The 27,011-nt window shown below is 42.1% G+C and overlaps 1 protein-coding gene across 2 annotated transcripts in view; it reads right to left on the reverse strand.

Annotated features, from left to right (window-relative positions):
- The window catches only part of GOLGA4 (golgin A4), a 107,121-nt gene extending 81,539 nt beyond the window's left edge, over positions 1-25,582 (reverse strand). For both annotated transcript variants that reach the window (XM_007462695.1, XM_007462696.1), the window contains exons 1-2: positions 25,237-25,582; positions 10,266-10,355 (exon numbers count right to left, since the gene is read on the reverse strand). In XM_007462695.1, coding sequence (XP_007462757.1) covers positions 10,266-10,355; positions 25,237-25,308 — 162 coding nt within the window. In that variant the 5' untranslated portion in view covers positions 25,309-25,582. The remainder of the gene's footprint in view (positions 1-10,265; positions 10,356-25,236) is intronic.
- Positions 25,583-27,011: the final 1,429 nt, after the last annotated feature.

A 27,011-nucleotide genomic window follows, 5' to 3' on the forward strand; every position in this document is an offset into this window, starting at 1 on the left:
AAAAAAAAGAGTAGATTTGGGGCTTCCCTCATGGCGCAGTGGTTAAGAATCCGCCTGTCAATGCAGGGGACACGGGTTCGAGCCCTGGTCCGGGAAGATCCCACATGCCACGGAGCAACTAAGCCTGTGTGCCACAATTACTGAGCCTGCGCTCTAGAGCTTGCGAGTCACAACTACTGAGCCCAAGTGCCACACTACTGAAGCCCGCATGCCTAGAGCCCATGCTCCACAACAAGAGAAGCCACCACAATGAGGAGCCCGCACACTGCAACGAAGAGTAGCCCCCACTCACCGCAACTAGAGAAAGCCTGCGTGCAGCAACAAAGACCCAACACAGCCAAAAATAAAAATAAATTTATTTTTTTTTAAAAGTAGATTTGGAATTTTAAGAGAAAAACACAAAAGCTGTATAGAAACCAGTATAGAAACACATGGTGACCAAACATTTCAAAAGAAGGTGCTACCAAATAACGATTTACATTCCACGTCAGAGCCCAAGTAAGAAAGCAAAGTATGTCGAAATTAGTTTCCGTTGACAGCTATTTCAAAGCCTAAGGAGGCTTCCTCCCCACTTGTGGTCCTTGTCATTTGCTTCTTATGCCTATCAAAGTCTCCCAAGATTCAGTTCTCAAATATCCTCAATAAGTCTGTCTCAACTCTTTCAAACTGTTGAAATTCTAATTCAAATCTGCTAAGAATTTAATTCGCCTCTTCTGTGTGGTCCCATCAGTTGAACTAACACTGACTAAAGTTTTATGTATCTCAACATTCATGACGACTACCTAAAAACTCCTATCAGATATGTGTTGAAAGCTTTCAATCTACCCTCCATGTCTCTTACTCTTAGATAATTATCTATCTCTATCTCCGTGTTTTTGGTGGGATTACTCAGTATTCTCTTCAAACTCGCTAATTTTCCCTTGAACTGGGACCAGTCTGAGTTTTATTCTGATTTACATTCTTATATATCATTTTTTTTATTTCCAGGATTTCTAATTGGTTCTTTTTCATATCTACCTAGTCTATTTTTTGGCCTGTTTTTTCCCCACAATTCTCTGTTCTTTTTAAGAAAACTATTACTTCATTTATCCTACTGAAAATACTTGTTTGAAAGTCTTATCCAGACTGCCCTTTTAATTATTCTAATTTCACCTGGAATAAACTGATATCCAAATTCCTATTTTTATTGGCTGTCTTCTTAGCATTTATTTTAGCATTTTCATTTACAGGCTTATTTTGAGGAAGGTATTTTCCTTCTCCTTCCTCCTGTGCTCATCCCTCCTTATCCAGTCAATCTGATTCCCTGGGCCCCAGTTTGGGTTTCCTGCCCTATCACAACACAGAGGTTATCACAGATTCAGTCACTAAGCTGATGCGAGGTTTGGTTCAGTTGTTGGTCACGAAGCCTCCCTAGAGACAGCAGCTTCTCACAATGGGTCACAGAGAGCTCTAAGCATCAGCTGGGAAACGCTTTTTTCAACCTCCTTTCACCAGTGCCATGAGCCCCACTTTAGCCTCTGGCTTGCAGCACTCAGTCAAACTCTGGCAGCACAGAACCCTCCCAGTCCTTCTCAACCAGAGTTCAAAGAGAAAATTAAGTCCTAATGCCAGCGGAAAGGCATCTGCTACCTAGCATCCACTGTATGTAATGAATTAATATGTCTCCTATGTACTAATGTACCTCCTATTAGGAGAGGGACCCTAAAAAGTTTAGTATCTTTTAGTATCTCTGCCTTGAAGAGAAGAGGTCCTGTTTCTATCTTCACAGACACTGTTATATATAGCTATTAGTAGCAACACTTACTCTTTTGAGTCAAATTCACTTCCTTATTATTTGCACTAATGTATACCTTAAGAAGTACACAATATACTCAGCAGAAGATACAAGAAAAAAACTGCCTATAGTAGCAGCAGGTGAGAAAATATGCAGTACAGACTGTGGTTAAATCATTTTGACCAAATCGAAGGTCACGAATTAAGGCCCTATTTTGTCTATATGGATATTTCCACTATATATAAAGTTAAAGACATACAAAGCCATTAAACAAAAAAGATAGCAAAAAAGGACTGATGAGCACTGAAAAGACCAAGGCTATATAAAGATGGCAAAAAACAGATATCAGGCCAGAAAACCAGGAAAGTAACAAAACAGATTCAAGTAATTTCTGCTAAGTCCCAGGGCATCTGGGACTTGAGAAAAATAAGTCATCAAAGATCAGCATGCCACTCCAATCCTGAGAATGCTCACTACACTCATCAAGAAAGTGGAATCAAACACTGGTTCATATTTTGTTTGACAGAGTAAAATAAAAAGAGAGAAGATTCATATTATATTACTAATATCAGGAATAAAAGAGGAAAAATTACTACTGCATTTACAGAAACAAAAAGGATTATAAGGCAATGCTACGAACAACTGTATGCCAACAAACTGGACAACACGGATGACACAGACAAATTCCTAGACAGACACATATTACCAAAACTGATGCAGGGAGGAAGAGAAAGTATCAACAGAACTATAAAAAAATGAAGAGATTGATGAGGGTATTGAGGCTGTGCCTAGGATCCCCAGGAGAGTACCAGGTCAACTGGACAGATCAGCCACCTGTGCAGGACGAGAAAACGCCAGAGAGCCGCAAACCTCAGGGTCAGTGCACATCACCCTACTCTCCTTTGCCTTTAATGTCTACAATCATATAGATGATTTTTTACAGCCCTATAAGGAAGCCTGAGACACTGCAATCAAAGACAGACTTATTTAGATTTACCTATAATATTTACTAATATGGGAAAATAGACATTAGGATTTTCAGCAATAGCTGAAAAAAGGTAAAACATTTAATTGATGGAAATATCAACTTAATGAAACCATTCTACTTCCCAAGCATTCTAGATTACACAGACTTTACTGTACCTACTGGAGAGATGGGACAAATATTTATAATTTGAATTAAACTTCCACATTTTGCTAAAAATAAACTTAAAACTAAAAGTGAGGATCCCATCACTGACAGAGTATCTTCCATCTTAGAGGTTTAACAAGATGAAAAACCTGGGGCTGGGGGTGGGGGGGGTGCGGCATGGTGACTAACAATTTTTTTCTATTTTTTGCAGGAAAAAGAAATTATATTTTCATTGACTTGTTTTGTAAATCTGGATTTTTACATTAGGTTAAGATGATACATCTGTATTTACCATTTACCTTAAGGTGGATTATGGTAGAAGATGGATCTGTCTTAGACTTTATCCATCAAGCTTTTAATTTTTTTTTAACATCTTTATTGGAGTATAATTGCTTTACAATGGTGTGTCAGTTTCTGCTGTATAACTAGGTGAATCAGCTATACATATACATATATCCCCATATCTCCTCCCTCTTGCATCTCCCTCCCACCCTCCCTATCCTACCCCTCTTGGCGGTTGACACAAAGCACTGAGCTGATCTCCCTGTGCTATGCGGCTGCTTCCCACTAGCTATCTATTTTACATTTGGTAGTGTATATAAGTCCATGCCACTCTCTCACTCTGTCCCAGCTTACCCTTCCCCCTCCTCATGTCCTCAGGTCCATTCTCTATAACAAGATAATTTTATGTAATGTCCTTTATAAGTTAATCATGAAATTTCAAAGTCCTTTATTTATTGTAAAATAAGTTGAACTAAAGTTTACATTTCACTTTGTGGTCAAAAACATCTTTTAGAGTTGTCAGAAAATGCTTAAAAAGCAAGGAGACGGGGCTTCCCTGGTGGTGCAGTGGTTGAGAATCTGCCTGCCAATGCAGGGGACACGGGTTCGAGCCCTGGTCTGGGAGGGTCCCATGTGCCGCGGAGCAACTGGGCCCGTGAGCCACAACTACTGAGCCTGCACGTCTGGAGCCTGTGCTCCGCAGCGAGAGGGCGCGATAGCGAGAGGCCCCCACTTGCCGCAGCTGGGGAAAGCCCTCGCACAGAAACGAAGACCCAACACAGCCATAAATTAATTAATTAATTAATTAATTAAAAGAAAAAAAGCAAGGAAACGAAGTGATGATACTGCTTTGGCTTTCAATCAGAAACCATTTCTTAAACTATACCTATAAGCACAGGACCTTTAGTATTGAAATTTGGGAAGAAATTACTTAGCCTGCTGTAAAAGAATGCTCAAACCATCCGTTTCAGAAAGGATTATTTTGTAAAGATATATTCAATTTTAATGTTTTAAAGCATCCTAGATAAATCTTTTTTAAAAAGCAATAGTAGCAATCAACAAGTTGTTTTCAAGGTTTCTACTATATTATATGTAAACCAATATACCATAATATCAACCAATACAGTAAGTGTAGGAATGATGCCATTAACACTGACTGCAAAAAGTGTTTTCACTACTCAGTACTGCAGATTTCATTCCAACTGGTTACACATATAAACTAAGTTCAACAACATTAAACTTGAAATCATAAAGTTAAAGAATTGCAATACTGTAAATAATGCATAAGAAAATAACATCTCAAAGAAAGTATGCATATACTTTATACTCTTATGTACTTTGTCAGATCATTTAAATACATAAACCAAGGACACAGTATATATGCCATTAACTTTGAATGCAAAAACTACTATGAAGTTTTTAAGTTTATTTTGCTATCAACATCTATTAAATAAAGCTTTTTTAAAATTATGTTTTAAAATAACATCAAGGCAGTTTGGAAAAATCTTTCAAATTTTTTAATTTGCATACACCCTACAACCCAGCAATTCCCACTCTTAGAAATCTATCCTAAAGAATAACAGCACTGAAGACCAAAAGACAACCCTCAGAATGGGAGAAAATATTTGCAAATGAAGCAACTGACAAAGGATTAATTTCCAAAATTTACAAGCAGCTCATGCAGCTCAATAACAAAAAAACAAACAACCCAATCCAAAAATGGGCAGAAGACCTAAATAGACATTTCTCCAAAGAAGATATACAGACTGCCAGCAAACACATGAAAGAATGCTCAACATCATTAATCATTAGAGAAATGCAAATCAAAACTACAATGAGATATCATCTCACACCAGTCAGAATGGCCATCATCAAAAAATCTAGAAACAATAAATGCTGGAGAGGGTGTGGACAAAAGGGAACACTCTTGCACTGCTGGTGGGAATGTGAATTGGTTCAGCCACTACGGAGAACAGTATGGAGGTTCCTTAAAAAACTACAAATAGAACTACTACATGACCCAGCAATCCCACTACTGGGCATATACCCTGAGAAAACCAAATTTCAAAAAGAGTCATGTACCAAAATATTCATTGCAGCTCTATTTACAATAGCCCGGAGATGGAAACAACCTAAGTGCCCATCATCAGATGAATGGATAAAGATGTGGCACATATATACAATGGAATATTACTCAGCCATAAAAAGAAACGAAATTGAGCTATTTGTAATGAGATGGATAGACCTAGAGTCTGTCATACAGAGTGAAGTAAGTCAGAAAGAGAAAGACAAATACCGTATGCTAACACATATATATGGAATTTAAAAAAAAAAAAACTGTCACGACGAACCTAGCAGTAAGATAGGAATAAAGACACAGACCTACTGGAGAACGGACTTGAGGATATGGGGAGGGGGAAGGGTGAGCTGTGACAGGGCGAGAGAGAGGCATGGACATATATACACTAACAAACGTAAAGTAGATAGCTAGTGGGAAGCAGCCGCATGGCACAGGGATATCGGCTCTCGGCGCTTTGTGACCGCCTGGAGGGGTGGGATACGGAGGGTGGGAGGGAGGGAGACGTAAGAGGGAAGAGATATGGGAACATATGTATATGTATAACTGATTCACTTTGTTATAAAGCAGAAACTAACACAAAAAAAAAAAGAATAAAATTACAAAAAGTGACATTAGCAACCATTCTAGAAGAAGCACACAGCCTCTGTAGAAATACAAGTAAATTCGCTCTTTTTCCTTAAAGGAGCATTCAAATGCATTTTGTTCATTTTTACAGTAATGAAAGAGAGTGCCCTTCAGTCAATTTTCAGGACCTGGTACAAATTATTATATTTTCTCCCTTTAAATGTCAAGGGCAAAAAGTGGAGGGCTCCCCCGCCACCCAGAGCCAAGCGCCTGGGCCAGCAGTGGGAGCTGAAGGATCCCCTGTGCTCAGAACACAGGGGCGCCCCGCGAGGCCCCGGCTCCGTCCGCGAGGCCCCAGCCTGGCGCGTGCAGTACCTCGTGCCCAGAGGTTCCGACGCCCCACGAACCGTCCCACACCCCGATGCCAACGGTCGCCTCAGCGCCGTAAGCTTCGCGTCTACAGACTTCGGGGCCGCCCAGAAGCCAAAGCCCCTCGAAGGTCCGACCCCGCTGACCCGCAAGCATGGGCAGCTACCTGAGCATGTACCTGGGCACGGCCAAGGCCACGCAGCCAGCCCACGCCCGGAAGCGCCGGTCCCCATGGTTCCCATGGACCGGGCCTGCCCGCGGCACCTGCCTCCCGAGGGGCCGGGACGGGCGCCCAATCCTCAGCTACCGCCGCCGCTGCCAGGATCGCAGTCTCTGGTTCCGCAGCAGGCGGCCGCTCCCCGCCGCCCTGCGCAGCTGGAAGTACTACCCGGTCCGCGGGTCCTCGGTGCCCCAGGGCTGGAGGCGCCTTCCCAGCGGGCCGCCCCCCGCACCTCCTCGGGGCTGGGGTTTTCCGGCCATGGCAACGGTTTCACTATGAGGCCCCAGTGGAACGCCCGCCTCTCCTACCACACGCAGAGCCTGGTGGACATCCGTACCGCCCCAGTTGAAAGCCTAAGTAGCTTGCCCACGTGTCCACCCAGCCAGGAGTCCCCGTACCCCTGTGCCAAGGAGACCGCGCTGAGGGCCCTCAGCCGATGCGAGGAAGGACAAAGGCGGCTCGACGGGCCTCTCAGGTCTGAGAGCCCCGAGCCCAGGCTGTCGGCCTTCTGGCCCGTGATGAGGAATGGAGTGCTCCCTGTCTTTGTGCCCAGGCCGGGACCTCTGAGAAGAAGCATCTGCTCCGGGTGCAAGCGCCTCCGAGAAGAGGACACTGAGCCCCGGCCTGACCAGCAGCCCTGCCTGAGCCTTCCCTGTCTGGCGCCCACCCTGTTGTGAGGCCCCCCCCCCCCCCCCCCCCCCGCCCCCATCAGCACTCCCGGGCCTGGGCCTCCTGCAGCCTGACGTCCCCCTTGAGTCCTGAGAGCCAAGGCCACCTCCTCCTGACACTCAAACCCACATTTCTTTTACCCAGCTGACCCCTGCCCTACCCCTGCCTGAGTCACTGGCACGGACCGCCAGGCCAGCTCCCTCCACTCCAGCCAGGAGCTGCCAAGCCCCAGAGCCACCTCTCCTACCTGCAGAGCCGGCCCTGAGGAAACACCGCTGACGTCCAGGCCTGCACTCCCTCCTGCCCACCCACCCTTGCTGCCTTTGCCCCTGAGAAGACCCTTCTCGGAGGACCCTTCTCAGGAAGGCGTGCTTCTCCCCTATTGCCCACTTCATACGGTTTAAAGGTTGTTCTTATTTTAAATGATACTAAAATAGCTTCATTATCCTAAAAAAAAAAAGTTTCTCAGAATACTACTTCCATCCAAATCACTGTTCAAGAATACATGTTTTTTAATACTTAAAAAAAAAAAAAAACAGCATTGTAACTTATGCATTATGTAAAATGCTCAGTCCAGTACTACTTGTAATATTGAAAAGATTATAAAATGTGACTCATAATATTGAGACTTTTCCCTAACCTATAGAGTCAATGGAATCCCAATAAAAATCTCTACAGGTTTGTTTCTTTGTTGTCAGTGCTATATTTTATTTTGTTTTGAGTTTGTTTTGTAAGACTTGAAAATCTGATTCTAAAATTTATGTGGAATTATACGGAAAGATACAAGAATTACTAAGACATTCAAGAAGAACAAGGTAGGAGTGCTATGGACTGCATATGTCCCCCAAAATTCATATATTGAAGCCCTAACCCCCAAGGATATTTAGTGATGGTATTTGGAGGCAGAGCCTTTGGGAGGTAATTAGAGTTAGATGAGGTAATGAGGGCAGGGCCCTCATGATGGGATTACTGTCCTTATAAAAGAAAAAGATACAAGAGAGCTGCCTCCCCACTCTTCCATCTCTCCCTAAGTGCATGCAACAAAGAAAGGCCATGCTAGGACATCATGAGATGACAGCTGTGTGCAAATCAAGAAGAGGGCCCTCACCAGATACTGAATCTGTTGGCATCTTGATCCTGGACTGCCCAGCCTCCAGAACTCTTGAGAAATAAATGTCTGTTGCTTAAGCCACCCAGTCTATGGAATTCTGGTTTTAAAACTAAGACAGGGAAGACCTGCTCCAATAAGGGCAAGATTTAACATAAAACTATAGTTATGAAGACAGTGTGGGATCAGATCAAAGACAAAGCAAATGACAGAACAGAAACAAGAGTCCAGAAATCCACTCAATGGACACTTAGTTTCTGAAAAAAAAGGCGGCACAGTACAGCAGTATGGAAAGAATGGAACAACTGGATAGCTATGTTGGGGGGGGGGGGCAGTGGTGAAACTTGATCCCTACCTCACACCATACTGAAAAAAATCTTTTCCAAATGGAGTATAGATCCAAATGTGAAAGGTAAAACAGGATAATAATGGGAAGTACTCTGAAGGGCAAAAAAAGAATACTAAAAAATGAAATACACTAGCCATAAAATAAAATATTGATAAACTGGAATGCATTAAAACTAAGAACTTCTGTTCAAAAGACACCATTAAGAGAGTAAAAGGCAAGCCACAGAGTGGAAGCAGATATTTGCAAGGTATGTATCCAATAAAAAACTCCTATCCACACTATATAAAAAAGAACTCCTGGGCTTCCTTGGTGGCGCAGTGGTTAAGAATCCGCCTGCCAATGCAGGGGACACGGGTTCGAGCCCTGGTCTGGGAAGATCCCACATGCCGTGGAGCAACTGAGCCCGTGCGCCACAACTACTGAGCCCGTGTGCCACAACTACTGAAGCACATGCGCCTAGAGCCCGTGCTCCGCAACAAGAAGCCACCGCAATGAGAAGCCCGCGCACCGCAACAAAGAGTAGCCCCCACTCACAGCAACTAGAGAAAGCCCGCGTGCAGCAACGAAGACCCAACGCAGCCAAAAAAAAAAAAGAACTCCTACAAATCAATAAGACAAAGATAAACCAAAAGAAAAATGAGCAAGAGACTTAAGTAAGCACTTCGCAAAAGAAGTTATCAGTACACAGATGAAAAATGATCTTATTAGTCATCAGCGAAACGCAAATTAAAACTACAATAAGAGAACATTACACACCCACCAGAATGGCTGAAATTAAAGACTAGCAAGGATATAGAGCAACAAGAACTTTCATAAACTCCTGGTGGGAAGGTAAAATTCTACAACTATTCTGAAAAACAATGGGCATTACCTTCTAAAGTGGTAAAACTATGTATACCCTTTAACCCAGTGATTCTACTCCTAAGTACATAGCAAAAGAAATGTTGGTACATGTGTAGCAAAAGAAATATACAAGAATGTTCACAGCACCATAATTCATAATAGCCAAAAACTAGACAACCCAAAGGTTTAACTATAAGGTTTACAACAGAAAGCATACTTAAGTGGTACTATAAAAATTTAAAAAGTTTAAAAAAAGAAGGAAGCAAATATCAAGAAGTCAGGATGATGGTGCTCTTCTGTGGGGAAGGGAAGCAGCACTCTAGTGCTGGCAGTGTTCCTTTTCTTGACCTGGGTGGTAGTCACATAGGGATTCACTTCATAATAATTCACTGATTTATGCATTTATTTTTTATCCTTTTTTCTCTTACCCTCTTTTTACCCTGATTTGTGTACTTATGTTTTACTTGCATGACTCTTATAATCCTTCACAGAAAGAAAAAAAGTTGGAAAAAAATCTAATCTGAGTTCTAGTGCCAGCTCCAAGTCACATGGAATTAGGAGTTACTTCACAGTTTCCAATCACTAGCTTGAAAATATAGGACTTCTCCCCACATGATGCTATGCTGAACAAATTGTTATCAAATCATTCTGAAAATTTCAAATATTAAAGGCAAAGCATATTATCCTCTCAAATTAAGATATTCAAAGAAAACACACTTTACAAAAGCAACAGTACTATTTGAAAAAAAAATTGTTACTTAAAAAAAAATACCTAGGAATTAAGTAATTTCCCATTTTGTTATCAACAGTAGCATTACATTTTAAATTAATAAGCTTCTTGTAAAAGATTTATTGAAGAAGAATTCCAAACTTACCTCTCTATTGGGTGTACCTTCATCAAGCTGCTCTGTAAATGAAGACGTCCTGCTCCTGGTTCTCGTTGGCGTTGAAGAATTGGAGGAAGCCTAGATTTAAAAATTATTGCACAAATTAGAAAGACTACATTGATGAGCGCACTATGTACTAAGTAGTCCTCCTCATAGTCCATGCCCAAAGAACCCAGTGAAAGGAAGGAAAAGAGCAAATACATGAAAAACAGAAAAGGATAACTGAAACATAATCAACTAGCAGACCCAGGCTATCTACTGGGTCCTTGGTCTGATTCTGCCACCAACTAGAACTATGATCTTAGCTAAATTAACATTTTGAGGGCTAAAATTAACCTCAAAAATAAGGTCGTGATGATAACATAAGATGATAACATTACAACTTCCTTGGTGGCGCAGTGGTTAAGAATCCTCCTGCCAATGCAGGGGACACGGGTTCAATCCCTGGTCCAGGAAGATCCCACATGCCGCGGAGCAACTAAGCCTGTACGCCACAACTACTGAGCCTGCGCTCTACAGCCCACGAGCCACAACTACTGAGCCTGCGTGCCACAACTACTGAAGCCCGCACACCCAGAGCCCATGCTCCGCAACAAGAGAAGCCACCGCAATGAGAAGCCCACATACCGCAAAGAAGAGTAGCCCCGCTCACTGCAACTAGAGAAAGCCCACGTGCAGCAACAAGGACCCAACGTAGCCAAAAATAAATAAAATTTTATTTAAAAGATGATAACTTTAGGGGAAACTGAAACCAGGTGAGAAGTATATGAAAACTCTCTGTACTATCTTTGCAACTTTCCTATAAATCAAAATTATTCCAAAGTTAAAAGTTCATTAAAAAATAAGGTTGTCGGGGCTTCCCTGGTGGCGCAGTGGTTGAGAGTCCGCCTGCCGATGCAGGGGACACGGGTTCATGCCCCAGTCCGGGAAGATCCCACATGCCACAGAGCGGCTAGGCCCATGAGCCATGGCCGCTGGGCCTGCGCGTCCGGAGCCTGTGCTCCACAACAGGAGAGGCCACAACAGTGAGAGGCCCGCGTACCGCAAAAAAATAAAAATAAAATAAAATAAAATAAAGTTGTCAATTCAATCTTTAAAGTGCCATCCAGCTCTAATATTCAATATAATGAACTGCACAGGTAAACATCTCTCTAGTCAAGGGCCTTGCTTTGAGAACACCATGCACACCATAGCCCAATACTGAGATGCCAGTCCATTTGTTCTGTAAAGGAACACATGACTCCTATACAGAAACCCACAGGAGAAAGGGCCCCAAATTTAAACTAGGAGTCTGAGGTGTACTCTAAGGTGAGCTAAAAACAGTCCAAAAAGTATAAAACCAAAACTTCAAGACCCCCCATCACCCATAACAAGACAGATCTTAACTCATCTCCACAAAGAAATGTCTCAATATCTTACCCTTTTGTAATCTGTACAGCACTACCTAAAAAGGCGTTTAATAAATATTTGTTAAATAAATGATTGAATGAACAAATGCAACCCTAATCTGTCAAGTCAGTACATACTGCTGTGGCTATGCTAGAACAGAGAGGTCACGAGGAATGTTGCACACACATACACACACTTTACACACACATATATTCAGTTTACAATAAGTCTAACATTTCTAATCAAGACAGATGTTCAATAAGTGGTGCTGGGACAAATGGCCATCCATATGGGGGAGCAACATCAATCAGATCCTCACTTCATACTTAAGCTATATTAAAGATTTAAATGATTTTTAATTGAAATATAAGAGAAAATATGAGAGTCTATTTCTATAATCTCTGAATGGGAAAGAGACTTTTATGTCAGAAGCAGAAATCAAAAGGACTAGATTAATTGGGAGGAGGGGAAAACATCAACAAAACATGACAAAGTTTAATATCCTTTTTTTCTAAACAGCTCTTATAAGTGCTTGTAAGTCAGAACTCAGAAAACTCACCACCCCAGTCTTCTTTTCATCTAGGGCAGGTGACCTGAACTCCACCAATGAACATACCCACACAGGAGTCTGAGTCATAAGTGGGTAATATGAGAAAACAGACATGCAAAATTAATACAGTTCATCAGCTGGTGAACATGGAGACACGGAGCTTCATGCAGTCTTTCACAAAAGCTGTCCAGTGCAAGATGCAATGCTGCCAAACTGAGGCAGCTGCAACATTCTTATTAGTGCAGCCCCCACCAAGTGTGGCTGGGCAGAGCAATCAGCCCAGACTTTCAGGCCCTCCTGAAAATTCTGTAAGTCACCATTCATTAATAGACCCCTTTTCTGCTTAACTAGCTAGACTGAGTTCTGTTGCTTACAGCGTAGAATTCCAGCACACACATACCTTCTAAAAGATGAACCAGAAAAATCAACATGTGACAGAAGGAATTAGCTATGTGCAGCAGTTACCTTAGGAGATAAGATATCCCTTCTCAATCAAGATAAAACAGAAACAGGAAGGCCTTAAAATTTTAAGCAACAAAATGGTTGAATGTGAAATAAAGCTGAAGCTTATCAATGTTTTAAATGTCTAGAAAATGTATGAAGCCAACATTGTGCTTAGAAAATGGGAAGGGAAAGCAGGGACAGTGTTTACCCAGGACTGAAACAAAAATCACAAGTATTCAGAGCACTTCAGAAACAATTCTCACTGAAGTTGAGGGAAGTGCAATAACCCTTCCCACACCTAGAGCCATAAATTTCAAACCATGCCAGCTTCAAAGGCTGTAGATGTTTCAAACGCTACCACTATGACCAGGAGAAACTCCATTTGTATCTACTTTTAAATGGTTGTATGTAATATCTCCTTTAATAAAAGAGCCACCAGGACTGCCCTGGTGGTCCAGTGGTTAAGAATCCACCTTCCAATGCAGGGGACATGGGTTCAGTCCCTGGTTGGGGACCTAAGATCCCACATGCCACGGGGCAACTAAGCCCATGTGCCCCAACTACAGAGCCCACATGCTCTGGAGCCCCTGCGCCACAACTAGAGAGAAACCCGCATGCTGCAACTAAGACCCGACGCAGCCAAAAAAATTAAATAAATAAATAAATATTTTAAAAAACAGACCAAAAAATAAATAAATAAAAGTGCCACTGAGAGGGCAAAAAGTTAGGAAAGTAATTAGAGAAGTAATACTAGGCTAAAGGATATAGCTCTTAGCTAACCCTCTCTGTTGTGATGTCATCATATCCAAAAAATTTGGGAGTTAATAATTCAGCTTTCCAAATGGCCAGATGCCAGGACAGGGCTACTTCAGACAGGGACCTTGAAATCACTTGAAAAGTACACCTCCACTGTGAATTTTTTTAAGTGGCACTATGTCTTTTTACTTTGGCCTCATGTGAGCCTAATCATAATTGGAGCCTAATCAGCTCTGGATAAGCCGGCATAATCAAATGTTAGGGTTTATAAAGTTAAAGAATAGGTTCTAACACACAGTGTCCTCTGAAAAATAGTACCACGTGGCAAGGTTTGGCCTGATGGCTTGTAGGTCTTCCTCTGGAGTTGCAAAAGTAAGGATCACATGAAGGAATGGATATGACTGTAAAGTATAAAACATGCATAAAAAACTAACTGTACTTGAGTTTTTATCCCAAAGTCCTGGATCTTTAACAGGCTATCCTCTCACTTCAAAATATATAAGGATTTAGATTCCTTCAAACTAAATTTGGTCTAATTAATTCTTATAGCTTAGAAATCTGTCTTCACATTTCTCATGGCTATTTACCAAAAAAACCTGATGGCTATAACCAGGCTCACTTTGTATTTTTATTGCCAGCTAACTGATTTTAATTGACCATGCCCTCAACTTCAGTATAAAAAAACCCATTTTAGTCACTGTGGTATGCAGAATTTGAAGGTGACCCCAAATGACCCTCACCTTGTGAATATGAGATATCACTGCCCTGATTATCTTACCTTACATAGCAAAAAGGTTTCTGCAGGTATATTTAAGGTTACTAACCAGTTGACTCCGAGTTAACTGAAAGGAAATTGTCTGGGTGGGTCCAACCTAATCACACAAGCCCTTCAAATGGGTCCAGAGTGCAGAGGCAGCAGCAGAAAGCAGAGAGATGTACTCCTGCTACCCTGAAAGAAAAGGCATGTGGGGGCCAAGTAGCAAGGAACTGTGAGCAGCCCTAGGAGCTGAAAGCAGTCCCGTTCAACAGCCAGCAAGAAATAAGGACCTCTGTCCTACAACCACAAAGGACTAAATTCTACCACGACCACATGAGCATGGAAGAGGACCCTCACCTCCAGATGAGAACACAGTTTGGACAATAATTGATCTTAGTCTTATGAGACCCTGAGCAGAGAAGCCAGTCATGTCATGCCAGACTTCTGACATACAGATTGTGAAACAGTAACTGGGTTATTAGGCAGCAAGGTTGTGGTAATGTGTTATGCAGCATTAGGAAGCTAGTACAGTCACTTTTAGGAATAATAAGCCTTGAACACCATGACTTTTCATTACCCATCAAGACTCTATCAGATGTCACCCTGATCCTCTCACTCCCACCACACCAGGAGTAACTGTCTCTCAACCCTATGGTACAGAGACTACATCTACCCTTCAGGACAAATGCAACAGCAGCACAGCACCTTAGCAGGCTCTGTTAAATAAAGAAGCGTTCTGTAATTACAAATGTTTTCAAATACTTTCTCTTTTGATTCTCACAACCAATCTGAAAGGTAAGCAGGACAGTTATCATCCCCAATTTCCTGACAAGAAAGTAAGAAGCTCACAGTGCTTATGTGGCTTGATCAGGGTGCATACTGCAAGATCTGGGTTAGCAAACAGGTCTTCTGAGCCCCTCATCCACTTCCCCAGTATTCTTTGGATCACTATTTCTCAAATTTTTTTCACTGGGACCCACAGTAAAACAACAACATCCTTTTCACACAGACACTTCTAAAACAAAAGTTTTATGAAACCTTAACCTTTACAACATGTCACATTTTGACCTAATCTAGTCTTTCATTTAAAAAAAAAAAAGCTGATCCCAATCCACAGATTCCACAACCCACCTGAACTGCTTTCATCATACCACGTTGTCTGTGTAAGAACAATGATGATAAACATGGCCACTAACTATTAAATCTAGAATACATCAAATATATCTAATATATTTTAAATATACCACAAAATAGAAATTAAAAAGCATTAATTCTAGGTTGAACAACAAAATCTAAAGATAACAAAAACAAATTTTGGACATTCACATTACTGGGAAGTTCTACAATAAAGTCAAAACTATGTTAATCATAGTTTATTCTATAAGGGGCTCTATTATCTGGGAGTTTTCATAGAAAGAATTACTCAGAATAGCTGAATTGTTAGATAGATATCTATCTAAAGTTATAGATTCAAGATGGTTAAACCTCACTAATACCTGAAGGGGTTTGGAGATAACAATGAGGTTTAACCATTTTGAATCTACACTTTTCTGAAATCAGGCTCCACCTTTCCGAAAATAACTAATTCTAGTTTCCAAAGATAAAAGGAAATTGAATATAATTTAACATTTTCTAGGTCAGTTATCATTCCTGTCAATATGCTACTTGTAGTATATCTTCTCTGTCCACTTTAGCCTGCTAGTAGTTTAGAAACTAGATAACTACATTTATTGGAACTGTAGACAAAATAAGCATAAGGAAGCTCTAAGCGAGGGATTTTTTAAAGTATTCTTATGAACAACATACATTAACTATGGAATGTGAAGTTAGTGACATTAAAATTTTGGCTGCTTAGAGGCCTTTTGACACTACTCAGTTCTCAAGTTATGCCCCCAATAGATGATATGTTATTCTTACACAAGCATAACAAACACCTGGCTTCACTTCTCCCTCCCACACCCATGGTAATCAATCATGGCAAAGACAAAGCCGTAGACTCCTTCTCACCACGGCACTCCTGAAAGTCTCTGCCAAATCCATCCGACATCCCAGCTATAAAGGAATGGCCAAAGTAACTGGGAGTTAATGCTTCACATAAACCTCTGTATACTAGTTACCAAAATTATTAGAGCTTTCCATTATGTCTGTAATAAAGTACCTTCCACATCCTGACATCTAAATAGTAGTGCCGGAAATGAAATATTGCTGTTCATGTTATAAATGCTTACCTCTCAAAAACAGCCCTTTAATATGGCAAAATCCACTCATTCAAAAGTAATTTAAGGAGACTTCTAGTTAAACATAGTAGATTGGCTACATATGTTCCTATTTTCTCTTCCTCCCAAAGAGTTAAATTTCAACCAATTTTCAGAATATTGGATGTGAGTGAAAGAATACTAAAGTAACAGTACTGCTGGACAGCCACTACAACCCCATGTTGAAGGGAACAGTGATGAGAAGAAGCCTATTTTCATCCCCAGAACCCTAAAAGGACTTAGGACTTAAAGCTAAAGTTATAAAAGCAAGATGAGACAGGATCAAAACCAGAAAGATTGGTTGAAACATTCCCCAGGTCCCCTGTCCCACCTTACATAGCCTCTGAAGAAACAGAGGTTTATTTTCTGGAGCCAATGAGGCTTCAAACTGGGTGAAACCAAGCACAGTAAGACAGGAGAGAAGGGCAAAGTGCGTGACAAAACAGAGCAGGATTAGGCGATGTTCTGCACAGTGAACAGTGGAACCTCCAGCAGTCCTTCTCAGACCTGCTTCCAGAAACTTGGCAGCTAGGCCTCTGATTACCAACATGTAGATATTTCTCCCAACAATAAAACCAGTTTACAGCATGTCACCCACCAGTGAGCCCCAGTGTCAATCACATGCTACTTCCAAATAGCACCAGTTAGTACCTAGCCCTTAAATATGAATAGATAGCCCAGAGCACTCAATAAAGAAAATTTCCAATGTAAGAGGGAGCCAAAAACAAGAAGAAAAAAAAAAAACCAAAACCAAAAAACAAACATGGGACTTCCCTGGTGGTCCAGTGGTTAAGACTCCACGCTCCCAATGCAGGGGTCCTGGTTCAATCCCTGATCAGGGAACTAGATCCTGCACACCACAACTTAGACCCAGCGCAGCCAAGTAAATAAGTAAATAAATAAATAAACAATTTTTTTTAAAAACCCTAACACAATAAAGATTAAAAGAAAACAAAAGAAAAAAATCCCCATTATTCTCAGAGAGAGAAAAGATATATCAGTATGTCAAGAGCAATGCTATGAAAAAGCAAAAGACAATAAGAAACAGCCTTTGGAAATTTAAAAATAGTGTAGCCAAAATTTAAAATTCAATTGAAGAAAACTAACACAACGTTGTAAATCAACTATACTTCAATAAATAAATAAATATATAAAACAAAAAATTCAACTGAAGAGTTAAATTGAAGCACATTCTCAAAAACAGAATAAAAAAATAAAAATACACCATAAAGGGTAAAAAATAATAAATGAGAATCTATCCTGAAGGCACAAAAGCTAACTAACTGGACTTTCAGGACAGAAGAGAAAAAACAAAGGGGAGGGAATTATCAAAGAAATAATACCTAAAAATTTCCAAGAATTTAAGCACAGGAGTCACCACACTTAAACCGTCCACTGGGTGTCCAACACAATGCAAAAATAAACACTGTTTACTTCTCTTCCTCCCCAAAACCCAAAAGCCATTGAAATAAAGGTTAAAAAAAATTAGAAAAGCAGACAGATTAACACTCTAGAACAAGAGAGAGAACGCCACAGGCAAAAAGAAAATAAATTTTTGAAGACGCAAAGGATTCAAATTGGTGGAAAAATCAGGGCAAAGGTAGCCATAACCCTGAACACGAACAGAAGCTCTGCGGGAGAGGCAGCAGCAACTTTCTGCAACAGGAAAAAAAAAAAAATCACAGTTTTAGACACTATAAAGGGAGGTTACTGCTCTCAGCAATGTGTTAAGTGTCTGCAAGACAAAGAGGTACGTGGCGTCAGCCTCCCCCAACCCAAATAGATCTCCAGACAACAGTAACAGCCAAATATAAAGAGCAACACCTTGGAGGAGTTAGTGCTCCAATAGCAGGGGCTGGTACCACAAAGCAGCAGGGTAACAATATGCCCCAGTCTGACCAAAGCAATCCCAGTCGCACCCAGTTCATGCCAGTTTATGTTCCAAGATAACTGCCAGTAGCGTCCCCATTCATTCATAAGAACGTTTTTGGATAATAAATTGTATGGTCACCTTTCAAAGCAGGACTCTCTGTGTTTTGGCGGGCCCTCGACACAGGAGAGTAGCAGGTAAGAGCAGAGAAAACCCATGTTAGCTACTGAAATAAACCACCCACCAGGTCTTCATAAGTATAAACAAACAACCAATAATAACAAGACATTTTTCTCAAAAAAAAAGAAAAAAGATAAACGATGACAAGTATGAAGAAATACAAGTATAACAAGTAACCCAGAGCAATCAGATAAATCACGGAAGAGAACTTAAATATATGTGTACGTATAATATATAACACTTAACCTGCAAGAGTTTTGAGAAGCTCTAGTTTCCATTAAAACACAAGCTGCTACTAAAAACTGAAACAAAGCAACAAGCATAGTACTCTGGTTAAGAGAATGGGCTTTAGAGCAAGACTGTCTGGGTTCATATCTCGGCTTTACCACTTAGCTGTGTGGTACTAGCTGTCTACCACAGACAAGTTATTTAACCTCCCTAGGCCTCAATTTCTTATCTGTAAAATGGGGATAATACAAATCCACACCTTTTATTATTTCATGTATTAATTTAGTTAATACATGCAATGCACCAAGAAAGCACGTGGCTAAAAATAACTATCCAGTGTTGACTAGTGTTATTATTTGTGGAAATTAAATATATGATTAGGGTTTCCCTAGTGGCACAGTGGTTAAGAATCCGCCTGCCAATGCAGGGGACATGGGTTTGAGCCCTGGTCCAGGAAGATCCCATATGCTGCGGAGCAAGTAAGCCCGTGCGCCACAACTACTGAGCCTGTGCTCTAGAGCCTGCAAGCCACAACTACTGAGTCTGCGTGCTACAACTACTGAAGCCCGCACACCTAGAGCCCGTGTTCCGCAACAAGAGAAGCCACTGTGATGAGAAGCCCGTGCACCACAACGAAGAGTAGACCCCGCTCGCACCAACTAGAGAAAGCCCGCGTGCAGCAACGAAGACCCAACGGAGCCAGTAAATAAATAAATAAATAAATATTTTTTTTAAAAAAGGACGGGGCAACGGGAGAGGCCACAACAGTGAGAGGCCCGTGTACTGCAAAAAAAAAAAAAAAAAAAAAAGGAGGGGGACTGGGCTTCCCTGATGGCGCAGTGGTTGAGAGTCCGCCTGCCGATGCAGGGGACACGGATTCATGCCCCGGTCCGGGAAGATCCCACATGCTGCAGAGCAGCTGGGCCCGTGAGCCATGGCCGCTGAGCCTGCGCGTCCAGAGCCTGTGCTCCACAACGGGAGAGGCCACAGCAGTGAGAGGCCCGCATACCGCAAAAAAAAAAAAAAAAGGAGGGGGACTTAAAAAAAAAAAGAAGAAAACTGGAAATTTTCTAGCATCAAGGAAAAAAGAAAAGATTCAAAGATCAAGTTAACTACCAATAAAGAAAGAACAAGTTCGGAATTAGACTTTTCATCAGCACACAGCATGCTAAAAGGAAGAAAAACAGTCAATGGCCTGAGGGAAACTTTTCATCCTGGAATTTAATAGCTAGCCAAATAAATGTTTAAGTGAGAACGTCTTCCTAATATTTTGTGGTTTAGAAGGTGAAGAAACCAAATGCTGTTAGCCAAAATCCTATACTTTTAAGGGCTCTGACCTTTATCAACACATTAACTGAATTTCTACATCAAAGTTTCCAGCCCTGCTTTCTCACCTGGGCCCAGGAGGATGCACTTTTGAATCTGCCTACAGCTTCCGTGGGATGTAAAGTTAAGGTATGTATAATTTGCATCTATGTCTTGGGGTATTTGAACATCACAGTTTAACAAATTGGGTTAATTCATCCTGAAAGCTACAGAGACAAAGACTCTCTAGAATTTTTTCCTCCAGCTCTTCCTATCAAACTAAGAAGATGAGAGAACTCTGTATGGCCCTTACCCTATTCAAGTTTCACACAGATTTTTTAAGTCACATGAACAAGGACTGTTTAAATTATTTTAAACATGAGAATTTAATGTATATTCTATATAAAGTAATACAAATAGCCACTATATGCTCCCTGGTCAAAATACAGATTTATAAACACTCAAGACATTCTGATTTTTCTGATCTAAATATTCTCTCTGGGAGTTACGCTTTTTAGATTGAGGCTAATTATTTTGCCAAGTGGCATTTACAAAAAGCCTATGTTCCTTCAGAAAGTGACTCTTTCCTCTGCTGTCTGTGGAATTTAAAAAAAAATTTCTATTACATAAACTATTATTTTGAGGCCCCACTCTAAAAAAGCTATAATTCTGCAGGTTTGGGGTAGGCCCACACTTTGCGCTTTTTTTAATTTAATTTTTTTTTATTGTGGTAAAGTATACATAACATAAAAGTTACCATTTTAAACATTTGTAGGTGTAGAGTTCAGTGGTATTAATTATATTTACACTGTTGTGCAACCATCACCACTATCCACCTCCAGAACTTTTTCATCCTCCCAAGCTGAAACTCTGTTCTTATTAAACAGTAATTCCCCACTCCCCTCTCCCCTCTCCCCTCTCCAGCCCCTGGCAACCACCATTCTATTTTTTGTCTCTATGAAACTGACTAATCTAGGTACCCCATACAAGTGGAATCATACAACTGTCCATTTGCGCCTGTGCTTTTTATTTTTAAGTTTCAGTAATATTTGAAAAAGGTTGAAAATGTTAAAAAATATTTTTATTCATGGCACTACATATATCCTAAGAAGTTAGAAAGTATTCTATATTACTTTTTAATAATTTTTATCAAATTCATTCTGTAAGGAATTTAAAAATCCAAGTAGATATTTGTTGTTAAAATAATATTAAATGGAGGGACTTCCCTGGCGGTCCAGTGGTAAAGAATCCACCTTACAATGTAGGGGACACGGGTTTGCTCCCTGGTCAGAGAACTAAGATCCAGCATGTCGCGGGGCAACTAAGCCGTGTGCTGCAAACTACAGAGCCCACGCGCCCTGGAGCCTGCGCGCCACAACTAGAGAAAAGAAAACCCGCACACTACAACTAAAGAGAAGCCCGCGCACCGCAACTAGAGAGAAGCCGTGGGCAGCAACAAAAGATCCCACATGCCTCAACGAAGGTCCCGCGTGCTGCAACTAAGACCCGACGCAGCCAAAAATAAATAAAATAAATAAATAATAAATAAATCTTAAAAATATATATATACTAGGGCTTCCCTGGTGGCGCAGTGGTTGGGAGTCTGCCTGCCAATGCAGGGGACGCGGGTTTGTGCCCCGGTGCAGGAGGATCCCACATGCCGCAGAACGGCTGGGCCCGTGGGCCATGGCTGCTGGGCCTGCGCGTCCGGAGCCTGTGCTCCGCAACGGGAGAGGCCACAACGGTGAGATGCCTAAAAAAAAGGTTCAAAAAAACTCAGCACCCAACCAAAGGAAGTGACTGGGGACTACAGAAGGCTGTCTTTTATTGAATGCTTTCAAAAACTTAAGGGACCCTTGTAGTGTTACTAACACTATTACTATTACTGAAAGTTTTGCAAATATTATGATGCAAATCGTTCATTTATCCTAGAATTATCAACACCTGACAACTCACTCTACTTGAAACATCCCTATCAGGCAATCTCCCTCTGGAAAGCAAGCTAAGAACCAGGAAGTATGCACACACAGGCCTCCAAAATCTCAAAACAAATGTCCCAAACTTTGTGTTGTGTTAATACACTAAAATACCCTAAACAATCTCTTAGGTACTTGCCCTTATTTTACACAAAATTTTAGAAGTTTAGTGTCTTGTCTTGATTTAAAGCCCAAACAATTCAGAAGTTGGAAGAACAACACTGGGAAGATAGCAAGGGAGGCTACAAAGTAATTACAAAAAGTAGACCAAAAACAAATCCTCCTGAATGGGTAAAAGGGAATTGTCTTTCACACACCATTAAATTCCTGAGGGCATGGTGCCTTCAACACAAAATAATTCATACTCAAAACTGAGAGGCCCGCGTACCGGGGAAAAAAAAAACCTGAAGACATTGATATTATACAAATTCAGGATCCTCTGCACGAGAAAACAAGGATATGTGTAATCTGTTATAAAAGGGCTGTCCCATCAAAAAATATTTGTTTAATTCATGCTTGAAAGAAATCCTTAACTCTGAAAACAATAATCCAGAACTTCGGGACTTCCCTGGTGGTGCAGTGGTTAAGAATCTGCCTGCCAACGCAGGGGACACTGATTCGATCCCTGGTCTGGGAAGGTCCCACATCCTGCTGAGCAACTAAGCCCGTGAGCCACAACTACTGAGTCCGGATGCCACAACTACCGAAGCCCACACGCCTCGAGCCTGTGCTCCGCGACAAGAGAAGCCACCGCAATGAGAAGCCTGCACACCGCAACGAAGAGTAGCCCCCGCTCGCCACAACTAGAGACAGCCCGTGCGCAGCAACGTGCGACAACGAAGACCCAATGCAGCCAAAAATAAATAAACAAAATAAATAAATAAACAAATAAATCCAGAACTTCTCAACTTGAAGGGTTCTGAATAGCCGAGGATCAAAACCAGAAAATAATTGTCTATCAGCAGTTGATCACTAACAATTTACTCTGGCATTCTGAATAAATACGTTATCAAAGAGGATTGTTTTAAATCTTTTGTATACAAGGTGATATTATTTGCTCCACATGCACTGTCTCACCAGAGGCATCAACCCATAGAAACTGGGAGCTCTAATACATTATCTTTTAACTAGCTCTCTTACTACTATTCTAAAGACATCCTCCCTTTGTTAAAGCTCATGAAAAAAAGATAATATTACAAATAAGAAAAAGAATGAGCACCTTGGAGCATATTCTTCTTAAACTATTTTCACTATTTCTGTGTGTATACACATACACACATACATACCTTCCCCACAAAGGAAGCCCCTACACAGTTTTTCAATCTGTCTTTTACTACAAGTTAGAGCCTACGTCTCTGTAGGCTCTAATTCTAGCTGTGTGACATCGCGCAGGTTACTTAACCCCTTGGAGCCTCACTCCATGTATGAAAGATTCTCTAAGTTGTAGAGTTATGTGAGAATTAAACAAAATAATACAAGCAAAATGCCTAGCATAGAGGAAGAACCTAATAAATGACGGCATTTTTTAAGGCTGCGAATTAACTAATATAACATGTTTAACCAGTTTCCTAGCGTTGAACATTTTTGGCCAGATTTTACCTATTAAAACAACACTGAATGGGCTTCCCTGGTGGCGCAGTGGTTGAGAGTCCGCCTGCCGATGCAGGGGACGCGGGTTCGTGCCCCGGTCCGGGAAGATCCCACATGCCGCAGAGTGGCTGGGCCCGTGAGCCATGGCCGTTGAGCCTGCGCGTCCGGAGCCTGTGCTCCACAACGGGAGAGGCCACAACAGTGAGAGGCCCACATACCACAAAAAACAAAAAAACAACAACACTGAAGTGAACATCCATGTGGCTAACTGCTTAATACATCCTAAATTTTCTTAGAATAAATTTCTAGAGGTGGAATCCTGGATCAGTGATATGTATAGAGTCCCTTACATTCACTACCACGCCTGTTTCCCCACATTCCTCATCTGTACCTCATTTTTTAGTTTTTCCTTTGTTTCTTAAATAATGGTGTTTTGTAAAATTTAAAAGCTTGTGGTAAATGGTATGAAAAGTAAAATTTTAGTACTGAAATCTTAATCACTATTTACGTTTCACTTGGGAGAATGAACAAGCAAGCTTTCAGTACCATGTACCTATGTATCTCAACCACTGTTTCCCTCTAGGGGAGCTTTACATTTTTAGAGAACAACTTCAATTTACAGTTTCAGAATAAATTCAATAGTTGTTTGATTTAGTAGTTGTTAATTAGTTAGCTATATTTAAAAGCTGTATACGATAAATGTTTGTTAGAGATGTTTAGAAATGCCTCCAAATTAGTCAAAACAGCCCTTCTTGTAGAAACTCTAAAGTTAAGAGAGAGATTTGCTCCATCTGTTGAGACTCTGAAAGGCTGGGAAGGAATTGAGCAGACGCCCTCCCCTTTGCTGAAGGGACCACGTGCTGCCAGCACCCAAACACACGACCACAGCTGCTTAGGAAACTGCTTCTGCTTCTTTAAATTAACACTACTAACACGCCCCCTTTTTCCTGAAAACTGTCACTTCCTGAAGCAACAGCGTTCGTGAAAAACAAATATTAAGGAGACTTTGAAGAAGCAGAGCCGAGCTGCGGACAGGCGCAAGCCCTGCTGGGCCGCGCAGTGTCAGCCCCTCCGCCCGTCCTGGATCAACCAAGTTATGCGGAGTGACTAACTCGTGACAGCCTCGGGCGCTGGACACCGGCCACACCGCCACCTCTTTCAGGTCCCAATGCTCCTGCAAGCAGCCTGGGCAGGAACGGCTCGACCCCTGGCCCTCACGCCTGGACCAGGGTTTGGAATTAGACTTCGTCACGGGCCAGGGGCCCCTCCGTACTCAATCTCAGGTCGGGGATCAGAGAGGGGACTTCAGTCGAGAGATCAGATGTTACAAAGGACCCCGGTTTTCCCATTCCGCTCTCATTCTTGAGTTGGGGTCTCGGATGGTTGGTGGAACCTTCGATATGGGTCAAAAATCATGGAAGATCGGAGCCCTTCTCACTTATTCTCAGACCGGGCTGGGCATTAGGGGAAATTACCAGAGGTCAGGTGTCACGAATCCAGCCTCCCCCAACCAGAAAGGAGTTTTAGGATAGGGGACCCGGGTCAGGAGTCCCGGAGGACCTGGGCCGCCCTAAGCTCTGTCCCAGTCCGGGGTCTGGGGGAAGCCTCAAGTTAGAGGTCAAAGGTCAGGGAACTAGGGGAGCGCGGCGGCCATAGTACCAGAGTAGAGGCCAGCGCCTGCTGGAGCTGCTGCTGCTCCTCGCTGATCTTTTGCTTCAGTTTCTTGAACATGGCGCAACGCGGGTTCCTGAATGTGAATGAGACCTGAGGGCGAGTGCTCTGAGAGACCCGGCCGCGACGGCGACGGAGGGTTCTCTACACCAGGGACCGCGGGGGCCGGGCCTCGCCTCTCCTCCTTGGCCTCGCGGGCGGGTCGGCACACTCGTCCTGCGGGTGTCGGCGTCGCCGCCGCCGCGTCTCTCTCTTCTGGGTGCCACCGGTTGGCCTCGGCCCCCCATCCAGCCCCTGCGGCAGCGGCGGCGGCGGCGACAACGGCACCAGGTGAGCGTGTGCTCAAGGCGCCTGCGCGGCCTACGTGGAGCTCGCCGAGGGAGTGCTACGGAGTGCCGGAGGGGACAAGCTGGAGTCGGGCCCGCACATGCGCGCTCCAGGGTCGCTCCCGGAAGATGCCGGGGTTTGCGCTGCTTATGCTCACTGCGTGCCTAGGTGCCCTCAGATCCGGAGCCCGGGCTCGTCTGAACGCTACGCTGACGCACACCGGGGCTTCGGCGCTGCGAAGTCTGGTGGGGAGGGTGCTGCTTCTGTTGAGGACCGCAAGGCTGTCAATTCTGCCGCAAAGAACCGCATGTGTGGGTGTCCGGGGTGCGAGAAGAGGGGACCCAGGGAACCTGCCGAGGGCTCTGAAGGATAGTGTACTTTTGTTCAGTATTTGTGGTTGGGATTCTCTGCCTTCAGTGTCTCGTACTCCTACTGCTTCCCAGAGGGGCCCTCTTCCCTTCGCTGGACTCATCCAGGGTTCAAGAAGTGCCTGACACGGGGCTCCCAGGGTCCAGATGTTTCTGGCCGATATTGTAAGATTTCAGTCTTTGGACATCGCCTTTATTTATTTTTTATTTCACAGAAATCGTATATTTTCATATATTCCTTCAAAAATCTTTAATTCTAAGTGCCAGGTCCTTGGGGGTCTCTCTCAGTCTTTAATAGAGCAAGTAGACAAAAATATTAGTAAGGATATAGAGAAGTTGGATCAGCTAACTTTGCCTAATTGATCTTTTTCAAAAAGACCCAACAACTGCAGAATACACGGGGTTTTTTGGGAATACTTACAGAACATTCCCCAAGATAGACCATGTGCTAATTCATAATACAGGTCTCAATTAATTTCAAAGGCTTAATATCATGTAGTGTGTTCTCTGACCACAAAGTAATTAAATTAGAAATCAATAGCAGAGATATCTAGAAAGTCCCCAAATATTTGGAAATTATGCTGCACAGTTCCAAATAGTTGATGGGCCAAAAAGCAAAGCACAAGGGAAACTAGAAAATATTTTAAAAGAATGACAATGAGAACAGAGCATAGCAAAATTTGTGAGGTTCAGCTAAAGCAGTGCTTACATGGAAAATAATAGTATTATGTGTTTGTATTACAAAGGAAATAAAGATTGAAAATCAATCATCTAAGCTTCCACCTTAAGAAGTTTGAAAAAGAAGAAAAAACTAAAATCGAAGTAAGTAGAAGGAATGAAATAAAAGATACTGAGCAAAACATCAGTGAAATAGAAAACAGACAATAGAGAAAAACCAACAAGACTAAAATTTGGTTCTTAGAAAAGGTTAATAAAATTGTTAAGCCCCTAGTAAGACTCATAGAAAGAAAAACAGTAATTATTAATATCAGGAGTTAAAGAGGGCTTATTGCCACAGATTCTACAGATATTATAAGGGAATATCTGACACAGATTATCAAAACCCAG

This window comes from Lipotes vexillifer, unplaced genomic scaffold, assembly GCF_000442215.2.
Source record: "Lipotes vexillifer unplaced genomic scaffold, Lipotes_vexillifer_v1.1 scaffold539, whole genome shotgun sequence".
Lineage (NCBI taxonomy): Eukaryota > Metazoa > Chordata > Mammalia > Artiodactyla > Lipotidae > Lipotes > Lipotes vexillifer.